The 16,057-nt window shown below is 38.0% G+C and overlaps 1 protein-coding gene across 1 annotated transcript in view; it reads left to right on the top strand.

Moving 5' to 3' along the window:
- The first annotated feature begins 252 nt into the window (after positions 1 to 252).
- Positions 253 to 16,057, top strand: part of LOC145663184 (pyrokinin-1 receptor-like) — a 491,125-nt gene continuing 475,320 nt past the window's right edge. Inside the window, exon 1 of the mRNA XM_081729517.1 lies at positions 253 to 1,053. Coding sequence (XP_081585643.1) covers positions 294 to 1,053 — 760 coding nt within the window. The 5' untranslated portion in view covers positions 253 to 293. The remainder of the gene's footprint in view (positions 1,054 to 16,057) is intronic.

Below are 16,057 nucleotides of genomic sequence, written 5' to 3'. Positions count from 1 at the left end.
CGTTCCACGGATTTCTATTTTCACTTGTAACAGTGGTTTTCTGAAAATAACGAAATAAAATGAGTGACCATATATTATTGTTTCACGCATCTGAGAATTGATCTAGTCACATTTCATGTAAGTGCCATATATATATATTGGATTAGTTGAAGCTTGTAGTGATTTACGAAAGGTAAAACTGAAACAGAAAGAAGTGAAACAAGTCATCTATTTAACTGTGGAGTGACATTGTTAAAAAAAAAATCATGGCAATATTTACATTTATATCGGTGTAAATATTTACAAGTGTCAGAATGGATATGTCGACAGAATACGTCGAGGAGAACAATACGGACTCTGTGACTGAGGATTATGGTGGATTCTCGAATTACACTATGGCGAAAAGAGATCCATTGTACATAGTGATACCCATCACAATACTATATTCGCTAATATTTCTCACTGGTGTTGTCGGAAATATAGTTACCTGTGTCGTAATACGTAAAAACAAGCACATGCACACGGCGACCAACTATTATCTGTTCAGTTTAGCGATATCAGATTTATTGTTACTGGTATCTGGCCTGCCGCAAGAGATGTATTCAATTTGGTCACGGTATCCATATATTTTCGGGGAGGCGTTTTGTGTGTTGCGTGGACTTGCCGCTGAAATGTCTGCAAATGCTACTGTTTTGACAATTACCGCTTTTACGGTAGAACGGTACGTTGCCATTTGTCACCCATTTCTGTCACACACAATGTCAAGGCTATCGAGAGCGATTAGGCTAATCCTTATGATCTGGGTGGTCGCCTTATCATTTGCGATTCCCCAAGCTCTTCAGTTTGGAGTTGCGGGATATAACTCTGAACACGCTATTTGCACCTTTAAAAGAGTGATTATGGAACACAGTTTTGAGGTTTCCACCTTTCTCTTCTTTGTGGCGCCTATGACCCTGATTACAGTGTTGTATGCCCTGATTGGACTCAAATTACGCAGAACCAATATCATGAAAAAGAAGAGAAACAACGTCAATCACCCAAGTCAATCTTCGAAGAGGGTTCTCAAAATGCTTGGTGAGTACCAAACAGACATTCTTACAACTATACTGGTTTTATGTTTCAATTTTAGGTTTATGTTACAATCTTATTCTTAGTATTGTCACGGGGGCCGCGGTGGCTCAGTGGTAGAGCGTTCACCTCTGGTGCATGCGGTCTCGGATTCAAGCCTTACTCACTCCGCCAAGTGAACTTTGTGGTGGACAAACACGGTGGGTGTTTGTTTTCCCGGGGTTTTCCCGTTTCCTCCCACTTTCTTCATTCCGCCATTTCATTCATTTCTGATCATTACCGTCTCCTTATGCCTAGCCTTTTGCATATCTGTGGGACGTAAAACTTAAAGATTTCATTTCATTTCGTTTGTTAGCGTTGTCACGCAGCAGCTATTATCCTAATTTAACAACTTGTTTAAGCAATTCTTGTTCTTGACCGGGCTAATTGAGAATAGCTATAAGAAACGCAGTAATGAGAAATTCTCGCAACGGATGAGAATATTTACCATTCACACTACTGTATAGTATAAACACAAGCAGTGGCGTCGGTGGGGGCATTCGGTCGAAAAATTGTTAAAAAGCTTTTTTTTTTTCATTTTAGCCATTTCATTCTAGCTTTTTCATTCTGAGGTTTCCCTGAGTTTTCCTCATTCACACCAGGCAAATGCCGGGGTCGTACCTAACTTATAGGTCCTAGGCCGCTTCTTTCCTTCCCCAATCCTTTCTTCCTTCCATTTTCTTGGATAGTGTGCTCGGCGAGGGACGTGATCTCTCATTGGTGACGGGCTACATGGCCATAGATGTCGAAAACCCAGAAATCTAAATCCTAAATCGTAAAACAAGCAGTGGCGAATCTAGCCTGGAGTTCTAGCCTGCCCCAGTTTTTACAGTGACAAACATAATTTAAGCTGAGATTTATATATTTTTGCAAGTTTCTAGTACACTCATGATATATCTATCATAATCTGTGTTCTGGTTGTCCCCACCCGCAGATTTTACACTCTAGATCCTCCACTGGGTGTCCGAAGTCTTCAGAAGAAAATTTGTAGGCACAACGGACGACCAAACTTGTTATTGAAGAAAGTTGTATAATGCTATTCTCAGCTAAAGATTGACATATTGAAATCGAAATCGCGATTCATTCGGGTTCTCTAGACTCAGATTCACATCCTCAAAGGGGCTTGGGCTCACTAATCTCTGAAGCTCGTGCCATCTCAGACTTGCAGTTCGTTATCCTCATTCGATTCCAGGTGGAGACATTCGGTCAAAAAAGTTTAACAACTTTTTCAGGCCGGCAGCTTTAGTGAGGATTTTTCCTCTGGGTTTCCCTCTTGCACGTCAGGCAAATGACGGGATTGTACCTCACATAATGGTCCAGATCGCTTCCTTCCTTCAGTTCCATCGGATAGTGTGATCGCCAAGGGACGTCATCCCTCATATACGTAACAGGCTAAATGGACTTAGATGCGACAACCCAGAAATCTAATTCCTAATCTTTATCCCTAATCGCTATCCTCAGTAAAACTTCTACTAAGCTCGATTTTGCGTTTATTTACTTCATTCGGATCCAGTTCGTCATTGAGTTTTACGTCCCACAATTATGCCGGTAAGGCTAAAGGAGACGGTGATGATGAGTAATGAATGAAAATGGTGTAATGAAGAAAGTGGGAGGGAACGGCAGAACCCCGAGAAAACCCACGCACACGGTGTTTGTCCACCACAAAGTTCACTTTGCGGAGGCTGGGATCGAACCCAGGACCCCAAGCACCAGAGGTGAATGCTCTGCCACTGACAGTTCGTTATTCTCAATGCATTGGCACACGACCTAATCTCATTGGAGCTTGTTGTCGCTTGAACTCACGCTATTGCACACTATCCACTTCTATTGCTCGCGCTCAATTATTCTGCCAAAGAAGGGCTTGCGAGATTAAGTACACGCATTACCGTACATTATTTAAGTCGCTAGCTGAATACGCTTAATTACTATAGGAGACTACTATTCACTTTAATAGATTTGATGGAATTCTAGTTGTAACATATTGTATTGTAGGTTTACTTATTTTTATTTTCTGGGCTGCAGTGACTCAGTGCTACAGCGTTCACCTCTGGTGCAAGGAGTCCTTGGTTCGATCCCACTCTCGTCAAGCAAACTTTGTGGTGGACACCACACCCTTATGCCGCTTAAGGATGTGATGAAATATGTGATGAAGGATGTAGGCGCTAATCACGCCTATATTTACTCATAAGTCACAGGAGCCCGGGTCCAAAGCGACAAATTTCGAGGGGCGTCATATTAATAAAATCAAGATTGAAGTACAATATGAGAAAAAAGGAGAACGTCCACGATAGTAAAATTTAAGGGATATCTACACTGAAAACAATGTTGCTACCAGAGCGCAACCGAGTAGTTTTCATGATTTTCGCTTTTATTTTGTGTCCCACAGACTCCTTATAATATGTCATATTTTACAGTTTGTGTGTCGACTTGTTTACACATATTTAAACAAACAAGAGAAACATAAAACTTCTTGGGTCCAGGGATGTAAAATACTGTAATAGTGCCCAGATCTAATTCGTAACATTTTTCTCCGAGCAGTATTTAAACACGCGATACACAGATTTTGTATTAACCACCGTAATGACTTGAGAGTACATGACCAGACCAACCAACTCTTGTTAAAAAACATTGGATAAGAAAGTTTTGGGTAGACCAGTGGCGTATTTACGATTTTGTTTGGGGGAGGGCTTTGCTAACTTTCGGGGGGGGGGGGCTTTGCCGGAAAATGTGAAAATGCTGCAAGATATTTCATATAATTTACTATAGTAAGTAAGATTTCGGAGGGGGGGCTTAAGCGCGGAAGCCTCCCCTAAGTACGCCAGTGGGGTAGACCCTGAGTTGATTGATTGAAAATGAAATGAAATGAAATCTTTCAGTTTAACGTCCAACGATTATGTCTTTTAGGTTAAGGGAGATTAAGTGAATGGTATTGGTAGAATTGGTGGAATGAGAATGTGGAAGGAAACAGGATGTTATCCACCACAAACTTACTTGATCGGGGATCGAACGAGGGATCCCACGCACCAAACGTAAGAGCTCTACCACTGAGCCACCGAGCTCCCTAATTAATTAATCGATTGCAACTTAATACCTTTTTCAGTGCTGAGGCTAATAGGAGAATGAAATTCGTGCTTCCAGTGGGAAACGAAACACCACCCTGGTTTATATCCGAACTTGCGTACTCCCACCGGGGATCAAACCTAGTATTGCGCCCACAGAGAACACTTATGTTAGCCACTTTCTGCAACAGGGCACTAGATAGGCTAAGAATAAGGCTAAAATATTTGGGTATATAATAGCATCCAACTCACTTATGAGACAAGAATTACGGCTGAGTCTTCTCCATAAAGTGTAGTGAAAGTGATATCTTGTTTCTATTGAAACAACTCAAACTCATATCAAATCTCGTTACAAACATTACATCTCGTCTCTTTTCGTGTCATGTCACGAAAATCGTATCTCGTTGCGTCTTGTTGACAGCCATACTAATTCAACGCGCTTTTTTGCCTCTGCGGCGATGAACTTCCAGATTCCTATGGTCATACGTTTAATTTACTGCCAATTACAGGTACATACTCCATGAATATTGCACGTTATAAAATATTAATGATATTGTATCAGAAAGATTGCATGAAACCAGTAGTTTTTATAGGCATCAATCGTCAATTCGGTGTGACTAACGAAAAAAGAGCGAATCCTGTTAGTATGCTTGATGGATTTAAGGAGGTAAGGCACAGTGGTTCAATGGTAGGGCGTTTACCTCTGGTGCCCTGGGTCCTTGGTTCGATTCTCGGTCCAGTAAATTTGTGGTGAACAATATCTTGTCCTTGCGTTACCTCGGGTACTCCCGCTCCCACAACACATTCTCATTCCACCAAATCTTCCATTAGCATTTACTTGCCTTAATCGTCCGTCTCCCTTAGCCTAAAGGGCATTATCTTGAAATATTTCTTTTTTTCTTTTCTTTCTTTTTTCTTTTTTTCTTTTCTTTCTTTTTTCTTTTTTTCTTTTTTTTGTTTTTTCTTTTTTCTTTCTTTCTTTTTTCTTTTTCTTTTTTTTTTTTGCTTGCCGGTTTTATACCCAGGACATTCCTATTAGAAAGCGGGGACGTTAATCGTTTACCAAAACTCTCTCAATTATTCAATGCAAATTCTTAGGCAGTATGTTGACCAAATAATAATAATAATAATAATAATAATAATAATAATAATAATAATAATAATAATAATAATAATAATAATAATAATAAAAGCACATAGGTCATCTCTGTGAATAAAGCTGCACGCTGTGATACGTTCTGAGTTTAATTCCGTATTAGTCCAGACATGTATTTCGTTCTAAACATGTAAAATCGTTTGCATATAATATGAGCATAGAGAATATGATTAATATTGTGGTAGATCCTGATATAACCAACTCGGTTGAGCTGCCAAGCCATTAGTCATAGTCACTGCTCCGAAAAATAACTCCTGAGCAAGTATATGGTCAACACTCGTATGCAGCGTTTACGAAGCAGTAATTACGTTACTGTCTAAATATGTTCTATCTGTCCAAAAGAGACCACGAAACTATTTCCCTAAAAAGGAAGTCGTGCTTTCAAAGCATTTAACGATAAATTACATACGTCATTCTAACTTTGATAAGCAAATACTAAAGTATTACCGTAAGTATAGAACGTGGTTTGCATCCGCGCGATTTGTTTACCTCACATGGTAAATTGTAAAGGTGTTGTTATTACCTGATGTCTTATTATCATTAAGATTTCCTTCAAGTTTTAATGAAAAATTGTTAACCGTCATCCTTGAGTTTGAAGGTCGTTTCAAAGTCAAACAAAGCTTTAGGGTGCATTCATTCATTTGCAACCTCAAAAGGAGATTTTGGTATTATTAGTTAAGCTTTGTTCATCACTAGCCCCGGTCATGTAAGTTTGTGTTGGACAACACTATATCTGTGGGTATTCTCGGAGTATTCGCGTTCCTTCCACTTTCTCATTCCACCAATTCTTTTATCATCATTCACTTAGTTTAATCATCATTTTCCTTAGCCTAAAGGACGTAATCGTGGGACGTTGAACTAAAAAAGTTCATTTTTCGTAAATAAGAACATTGATTAAAAGAAATTAAAACGTCCTTACTCCATTGTCCAAAAGCTCCTTCGTAGCTAAGCGGTTAACGTAAGCGCCTTTGGTGTGGGAGACCCGGATTCGATTCCGGCGGGAGCTCATGTGATTCAGATTGTAGGATAATCAGTAGGTCCGTGTCATATGGCCTCGCTGCTGAAAGGGACATTAAACTCAAAATCAACTCAACTGAATTCTCCGGTATTCATCATCTGCTGTTATATAACCCGAACAACCATGAGGTAATGAGGGTCACATACACACAAGGCGTTATCAGAATCCGCGTAAAAACGTTTTCGCATATATTTTCATCCCCAAATTTGAGCCCCCTAGCCAAAAATCGAAAAAATGTTTTCGTACAAGATTAGATTTGGTGAAGATCTATCTGTGTACAAAGGTTTGTGGTTTTAAGCCAATCCTCTTTGTCCGAAAAACTTAAGACAAAGAGGCACATATTAATTTTTATTATTAATATACGGTGTATATTACAGATTTTCTAACCTTGTGATCTTCAATCTTTTTAACGATACACTTTAGTGAACCCCACGGCATCGTAATACACTTAATTTTTTTTTAATATAGTAGTGTAAGGCTATAAAGTTTTATAAAGTAGTATATGTGAGACCGAGTAGCACTTACCTCTTGTGATACGGGTCAATGGTTCGATCCCTGGAGAAGTGAGTTCCTCATGGACAACATCGTTTCTGAGGGTTTTCACTGGATACTCCTATTTCGTTCGACATTCTCATTCCACCAATTCTTTTATGATCATTGACTTGTCTTAATCATCAACCTTCCTTAGTCAGAGAGGCAAAACCATTATATATTGAAACGAAAGATTTCATTTCGTTTAATAAAAATAAAGTGACTTAGCACTTGCTGCCGCTGAAGACATTGACTCGTACAATCTCTCTCAAAATTTATTTTAACTATTCATCAAATGCTTCATGGTTTTTAAATTCAAAAATTTCGTGACATACTATGACATTGCGCGACACATCGATTGGGAACTACTGCTCTAACCACATGACTATAAAAAATGTACGATGGCAACAATTACTTTATGATATAAAAATTATTCACATTTTAAACTAATAATTATAACAAATAGAAAAATAGGAGATAGTTGTGCATGTTCGTAAATTTAACGGTACTATCTCAGAACTTACTCGGTTGGTCTGTGGAAAATTGCTTGGCTACGAGATTCGGAAACTAATCTTCTGTTTTTTAAAAAATAATCTTTCAGTTTAACATCCCACAATTACAACCACTAGGCTAAGGAATTCAAAGACAAGTGAATGATGATGGAATAACTTTGAAATGGGAGTTCCTCGAGAAAACCCACTGACAAGATATTGTCCACCACAAACTCATGTGGCTGACAATCGAACCAGGAACCCACGCACAAGAGGTAACTGATCCAGTACTGAGTAACTATAACCTTTTGATGAATTCGAAAAGATTGTCATAATTGTCCAGTTGGTTAGTGTATGATGTACGAACACGTTTTTAAGATGGGAGAAACCATATACAGTAACAGGTTGAGCAAGGCAGGAGTAGAGAGAGGAGTTGGGATAATCAAGTGTTGATAGAGTGCGAGTAATTATTGATCTGCGACTAGGATATCTGCAAAACCATTGACTACTACATCAATATTCTTGTTCGAGTGGCACTACTGTTCTTTGTCAGCGCCAAGTTTCCTCTATGCTCCTCAAGGGCGCCGATCCTGGTGCCCCCCCCCCCAAGTTCATCTGGATCCCCGACTTGTATTTATGAATATACAAAAGTTTGTATAATTTGAACTCAATTTGTCTTAAAATCCTCATATATGCCTTCTGCATCTGAAAATGAAATGAATTCAGGCTAAAGGAGACGGTGATAATGAGAAATGAGTGAAATGAAGAAAGTAGGAGGAAACGGGAGAACCCCGAGGAAACCCACGCACACGGTGTTTGTCCACCACAAAGTTCACTTGGCGGGGGCTGGGATCGAACCCGGGACCCCAAGCACCAGAGATGAACGCTCTACCAGTGAGCCACCGCGGCCCCCTTCTCCATCTGAATGGGGCCCCCAAAGTTACAGAGAAAATGGCGCCCTTGATGCTCCTTGTTATTTTTATGTATTTTAATGAAAAGCGGAGCAACAAATTTCGATGTTATGGAACACCCAGTTGAAAATTACTAATCTACGCTCATGCAATCATACTTGAAGGTGAAAGTAGAGGAATTTGAAGCGAAGGATTGAAACTTCAATTTATCGTCACAAAGAGTTAATTAAAGGGTAATCATGATGCATATGGGTGATCTCTTTTTCATATTCAACTGGGACGTAACGTTCATACACATGTTGACAGAATTGTAGAAGAACCTGAAATTGCTCACGAGTTAAAGTTTAACACTCAACTCAACTCCCTTGCGCTATTCCTCCCGAAAGACCAAAGTTGGCCAGATGCCACACATCCAGTTTAAAGATATGTGGTCATTATACTGGCTTGTTTTCGAATTTGCAGACCTGTGATTTGTAAATTATTCATGTGAGAAGCTTCGCAGATGCCTCACATGAGGCTGGATTAACACTAAAAGCTTTGTGGCTCCGTCGGGAATCGAACAAGGGATCAGTGCTCAGAACAGAGATATGCTTACGTTTGATCTCACAGAGAAACACCAAGAAATACAATAATTGTTACTGATGAAAATAATATAAGAAGGGGAAATAGTGGACGAACTGCATCATTCAGTCAATTAACTCGTATCTTTTGGATAATAAATATATAATTTATTAAGGAACGAAGTATTTTAAATTCTTTACCGAAGAAGCTAGGGAAGTATTGGAATCCTGAAATATGACTAAGTTTGGAAGCAATGATTTAGTTTGAAGGGGGGATGTCATAAGAAAGTACGGATTGCTTCATGAATAATATCGACGACGGGCGTTTCTGATAATTGAATAGCTAAATGCTTATTGTGTGCGCTGTCTGTGTGCATGGTTAGAGGTTTCATTCTCTACCTAGACACACACACACACACACACACACACATATATATATATATATATATATATATATATATATATATATACTTCCATTTGAAAAGGAATAATAATAGTAATAATATGCACTGAAGTACAATGTACTTAATTTAACGTCACAGATTATGCTAAAAGAAGAATTCACTGTGGTTCACTGGTAGAGCATTTATCTCTGGTGTGTGAGATCTCTTTTTCGATCCCCGGCCAAATAAGTTTATGGTGGACAAAATCGTGTCCGTGGGTTTTCTCCCACACTCTCATTCTCCCGATTCTTTCATCATCATTCGCATGCCTTAATCACCCGTCTCCTAAAGGACATAAAATGGGACGTTAAACTGAAAGATTTCAGTTTTTCTTATGCTAAAGAAGACGAACAATTGGCAAAAGTTAGTTAGAATGGAAGAGTTGATGCAATCACAATAAAATAGTGCGATGACGACACACGAGAATATCAAGAAAACCGACTAATAAGATGTCGAATATTACAAACTACATGGTTTACGATCGTATTAGAAACTTTAGCACCAAACGTGACCATCACTCCCCTGGGTCATTTTGTACTCTGTAACATAACAAGTTACGAGAAAGGAGATGATAATGTAACAATTAATGTGGTTAAATGTATATACAAGGTGGCCCAAAAGTAGGTATACACCCCTGCATTGATCAAGTATATATATTTAGCTTATAACATTCTAGTTTATGGATTTATTTGCTTCGACTCTTCCGGGATAATTTTATAAGTAAAAAGACGTTAAGAACAAATAATAAAGAAATTAGGTCTGCCTCTTTGATAACAATAATAAGTTATATAAAATACAGTGAGCTGATCAGTACGGGACTGTATATCTACATTAGGCTTTCCTGTGTATATATATATATATATGTAGGATACGAGACACTAATTAACGTGAATTTTCAATCACGAATGGGACTTGAGAGAAGGCACGGTGGCTCACTGGTGGAGTTCATACTTCTAATGCATGGGATTCCTGTTTCCATCACCATTCAGGTAAGTTTATGGTGGACAACATCGTTTCCATGGGTTTTTTCAGGGTAGTCTCATTTTCTCCCTCATTATCATTCCACGAACTCTTCCATCATCATTCACTTCCTTTAATCATGCGTCTCCCTTAGTTTAAAGAACATAATCGTGAAACGTTAAACTGAAATATTTCATTTTACGAACTGGACTTGAATCCACTACAATTGGCGACATCGAAACCATTATGAAAGATCACATTTTACAATATAGATGTCCCCCACAACACGATCTCGCCTTCCTGAGACCTGGATTATAAGAAATTGCTACTAACCCCAGCTTCATCTCTTTGGAATCTATTAGCAAGTAGTCTGTACACTGTCCTCTACTCTGGACTAGTGGTTACAGTTTACGCTATTGGCAGAGGAGGTCTCTGGTTTGCTTTCTATTGGGAAAATCATTGAACACATTACCAACGATACGAACCTGTGGGAAAAATTCCAGTTTGTGGGATTTTAAAAGATCAATTTTTCGAATATTGATAAAGGGATTTGTCGTCAAAATTGGCAGTATATATTGATATTAAATTCTTCATATATTTATCTTAGAAGCTATGAAAATACTCTAATTGAGAGGAAAGTAAGCTCAGCACGCTTGAATAAACGTGAAATCAGTGCCAGTTGTCAAATTTTGCTATTAGAAAGTGCATGTTAGTTGTATACTAACTTGTGAATCACAAAATATAAGAACCAAGAAACGAAAGGATTCCTTGTTCTCTGAAATAACAAAGTAAGTGAAAAATAGAGATTTTGAGTTAGAAAGCTTAAAGCGCAACGTGCAAGGTGCAGATGAATTGTGTTTTTCTCACATTAGGCGTTTCGACAACGCACTAGAGGCAAAGGAAAGGGAAAGTAAGTACACACGCCTTGTCTGTGTTTTACCAGGAATCCAGGTAACTCGAGTTAACTTGTTATTGCTGCAGACGTCCCTTTAATTGTACTTTGGAATTTTAGAAAAAAAAATCATGAAGGAAAGAAAGTAAATTACCAAATGATAAACAGCTAATTTCTAGAACGTCATACACAAAATAGCTGGAGGATAAAGTTTGTCTAAATTAGTTTCGCTATACTCAATAGAAATGAAATCTTTAAGTTTTACGTCCCATGGTTATGCCGGTTAGGCTAAAGGAGACGGTGATGATGAGTAATGAATGAAAATGGTGGAATGAAGAAAGTGGGAGGGAACGGGAGAACCCCGAGAAAACTCACGAGGACGGTGTTTGTCCACCACAAAGTCCACACGGCGCGAGCTGTGATCGAACCAGGGAACCCAAGCACCTGAGATGAACGCTCTACCACTGAGCCACCGCGCCCCCCTACACTCAATAGAAGTTTATGACGTAATGGAAATACCAAATTCTGACACAAAATGTGCTTGTTTTTGCCAATAATGTGTTTTTATTAAGGAATATAGTTATTTGGAGTTTAGAAAATCGGAATTTACGAATAATTTATTCAAATATTGAAGAAAGTCACGTTCAATTGTTTCAATTTTCATATTTAGTAAATTTTGAAAATTTTGTAATTAGTATACCGTGTAGCGGTCGTGGTGCCTCAGTAGTGGAGTGTTCATGTCTGATGCATGGGGCCCTTGGTTAAATCCCAGCTCGCACTAAATAAATTTTATGGTGGACAAATGCCATATGCGTGGGTTTTCTCGGGTTTGTCCCTTTCTTCCCACTTTCTTCATTCCACCATTGCATTCATTTCCCAGCATCACCGTCTCCTTTAGCCTAACAGGCATAAACGTAGGACAATAAAACTTAAAGGTTTCATTTCGTTAGTATACTGGATGGGAAATTTAAGAGCGAAATGGGAATTTCTGTCATTCGAAATGGGATTTTATAAGGTTCCAGATTGGTATCACTGCAAATTACCTATATATTTAAACTTGAACTGTACAGTCACGAAAGAAATAAGTTAGCCGGGCAAGAGGAGAAAACATCCCCAATCCTGTTCACGTGAGTTAACTTCTCCGAGAGACTTGCTGCATTTACGTGAGGTCTGTAAGCAGCTCTCCCAAACAAATGCAATGTCAGCTGAAAAGCAATGTTCTTTTCGATAATAAGCTTAGTGTTTTTAGACAAAGAAGAAAAACAATACTTGAATTTGTTTTCGAGGAAAACAAATAATTCATGCATAATAGTTTACAAGTGCCAGATTACCTATTATAATTAATTTAGATATCTAAATACTCATGATCTACTTACAGGTAATTGAGGAGTGAACAATGAAAAGTGATTTCGGAAATTCAAGACTGCATTATTGGTCTAATACTATGAAATGAAATCGGAATTTTAACATCGCACGATTATGTCCTGGAGGCTAAAGAAAAGAGATGATGAGTGAACGAAATGATTAATGAAAAGAACTGAGGAATGAAGTGGAAGGCAATGAAGAACTCTTAGAAACTAATTGACACAATCCTGTTCAACACAAACTTACATAGTATAGCCTGGAATCGAGCCTATGACCTTGAAACCAAAAGTTAGCGCTCTATCATTGGACCACTATACTATAATTATGACGGAAGGCGCTCCCGATCCCGGCGTCAATTGGTAGGGTAATGGATTGATTTGGAGGTTAGTATTCTGTTCAGCGCTGAGACAATTTAAGACTTGAACCTATATCTTAACGTGGAATCTGAAGCACATAAGCTACCACCAGGAATCGATCCCGGGTCTCCCGTGCCGAAGATGAGAACTCTTAAACTATTATGAGGGAATTCCCCGCGGTCCGGTGGTGCTATTCAGCCGGTTCGCTAGAACAGGTTGTTAAAATATTTTTAGTTCGCAAAACCGGTTGTTAAACCCAAACAATAGTAAATATTACCGAGTTATACTCAGAAACAGTGCATTTTTGTTTTTAGATCCTCTTACAGCCACAGGGTTAAACATACGATCTCTCAGAACAAGATATAAGCGCTTATTTCTTAATCTCAAGTATTATAGCGTTTCGATTACTCGTCATACATTTCAATTAAAAGATCGTATAGTTGTAGCATCTCTACTATCGTATAAATTGTTTTAAATGCCCTAATCATCTATTGTGTATTTGCTGCTCGTGAAATTTTCACCAATATTGTTTCAAGCGTTTAAGTCAACAGGTTTCATTATTTTTCTTTGTTAAGGGGGAAATTTGAATCACAAATTATTTATAAGTGAGATTAAGAGATTAAGAAAGAATCACGCTTAGTCTTGAAGGAGTAGTAAATAAAATCTTAGGTAACAGGAAGAATACCCTTAGGTAAAAGGAATAAGAAAGACTTTGTATTTGAATATTATGATGCTCACACCAAACGAGATTTTTTTTTCAGATGGGCAATGACCCAGACATTTTCATCTTAGAAAAAATAATTAAGAATCAGATCTCATATAAAACGCTCCAACAAAACTGTTGATTGAAAGTGTTTAGAAATAACATGTTTCATTCACTATGTGTACGAGGACACTTGGTTGAAAAGATGTAGCAGCTTTTTCAGTCCAGCCATTCTGAGTGAGGTTTTCGTCGGTTTTCTTCATTCATACCAGGCAAATGCCGGGATGGCACCTAACATACAGGCCCCCGTCCATTTCCTTCCTTTCTCATTCCTGTCTTCCTTTGCCAGTAGTTGATTCAATGCCTCCTCCAATCAATGCGGTGATCGATAATCATGGTTCTTGGACACGCTATTAGGTTTAAAATTATAAGATTTTTATGTTTATTGGAAAGTGTTTTGTTCAAGACTAATATTAGTTTAAAGATATGGAGTGTTCAGGAACAGAAGAAAAAAATAGTTCTAAGCATTTGGAATTGCTAAAGCAGACTGAAATATTTTATCTTGTTCTTTTTGTTTAATAAGTGTAACTCTATGTTTATCTTTTTCTATGGGAATTAATAATTCTTTTTATTGCATCATTTTTCTATTGGAATTTAAAAAAAAAACATTCTGAACAATTTTGAAACATACAAGGCCAAGGCGTAGTTAAGTAGAATATTTTATTTTGTTATCTGTGTGAAATATATTTTTCTTTTTTTCTTCCTATATACAGTGGTGCCCACCCCCCCTATGTCCATGACGCCCCCCCCCCAATTGTCTATCCGTAGATGTTCTTCCATGAAAAAATATTCTTTTCGATTAATTTTTACACCCCGTCAAATATAATTATATAGATTTTTACCCCCCCAAATATTTCAATGACGCAGTTTGCGTCATAGCCCCCCTCTGTAAGCACCCCTGCTATATATGACAATTACCATTACCGTTTAATCTTATTATGGAAATTAGAAAAAAAAAGGATATTTAGAACAGTTTTGGTTTTCTAAAACTTAATGCCAAGAAGTAAGCATATCTCCATGAAATAAGCGTATCTTTTTTTTTCTATTTTTCTTTCTTTCTTCCTTTACTCTTATCTAGTCGATGGCCAGTAGTTCGCCTAAAGGCAAAACATCGCACAGCGAACAAGCTGATTCGACACGTGCCAATGTACCTTCTGATCCGGGTTTGATGTTCATTTTTTCTCTTTCCTGCTTTCATGAAAATATACATATCTTCCCTTCTATACGTCCACGTCTCGTATAGCCTCGACGATCAAAAGGAACGCTAAATATCAATAAAATGAATGAATGAATATTTTCCTTCCTTTTTATGACTGTAAGATATAGACTTCCATATTTCTGGTCTATTTGAAAAATTTTTCAGATAATGAGGAAAGGAAATTTGAGAATATTCAATTATCAACGGCAGAACGTTCTAATCGATGATTCCTCAAACAGGAATATCTTTTTTCATATTTAAGGAAAAACATGAAAAAAGGAAGACAGGTAAAAAAAAAATGAGAGGAAGATCTTCCTTTGTTCGTTTCTTTTGTTTCTTCTTTCGTTTACATTTTGTTTTACACTTCGTTTACACATCTCAAATACCAGAGGAACGGAAGTAGGCACATAAAAATGTTTTTAATCATTTCGTTTTTAACTACACATGAAAGGAATGTATGTAAAAGAAACAAAAAACAGTCTCTGGAACAACAAGGAAGCAAGACCTAGTTTATCGACAACTGGTCTTGTTATTCACTGTGGCACGAGTGACATGGTTCGTTAATTATTCCTGTGGACTCTAGAAACCAGAGATTTTACGGTAATTGTATCGCCACTGGTAATGTTGTTTTTTATTTACATTCCACTCAAATGGTATTATGTAAAACTTGAAATACAATGATTTAATATTGTGTATGTACTAAAGTTTAATAAAGAAAGAAAACTTGTTGAAATTTCGAACAGTGGCGGATCAAAAAAATAAAAAGTGGCAGGCTGTCAGAACTTAGACTATGATAAGCATATCTTGAGTTTAGTATAAACTTTCAAAAATGTATAAATAATACCTTAAATTATTTTTGTCACTCAAACAACTGGGGGATCCTAGGAAGCCCCGGCCCCGGGCTAGGTCCGCCACTGATTCCGAGGATTAGGATTAGGAATCATGTTTCTGAACTTTCGGCATCTATAGCCACGTTAGCTCGTCACGTACAAGGGAAGACGTCTCTCGGCGATCATACTGTCCGAAATTGTTAGAGGAATAAGGAAGTAAGGGAAGCGATCTGGAACCATTATATTAGGTAGCATCCCATCATTTGCTTGGTGTGAATGAGGAAAACTCAGGAAAAGCCTCACTTAGAATGACTGGCGATTAAAAGCTGGTACGCTATTTCCGACCGTGCATCTTCATCAGGAATTAAAGCGATGAGCGCGCTTGCACTAAAGGCAAGAACGTTAGCGACTACGCTAGACAGGGCCACGAAGTTGGAA

This window comes from Thermobia domestica, chromosome 10 (assembly GCF_964235325.1).
Source record: "Thermobia domestica chromosome 10, izTheDome1.hap1.1, whole genome shotgun sequence".
Lineage (NCBI taxonomy): Eukaryota > Metazoa > Arthropoda > Insecta > Zygentoma > Lepismatidae > Thermobia > Thermobia domestica.
The sequence above is the reverse complement of the archived record's forward strand: the minus strand, read 5'-3'. Positions and strand labels throughout refer to the sequence as shown.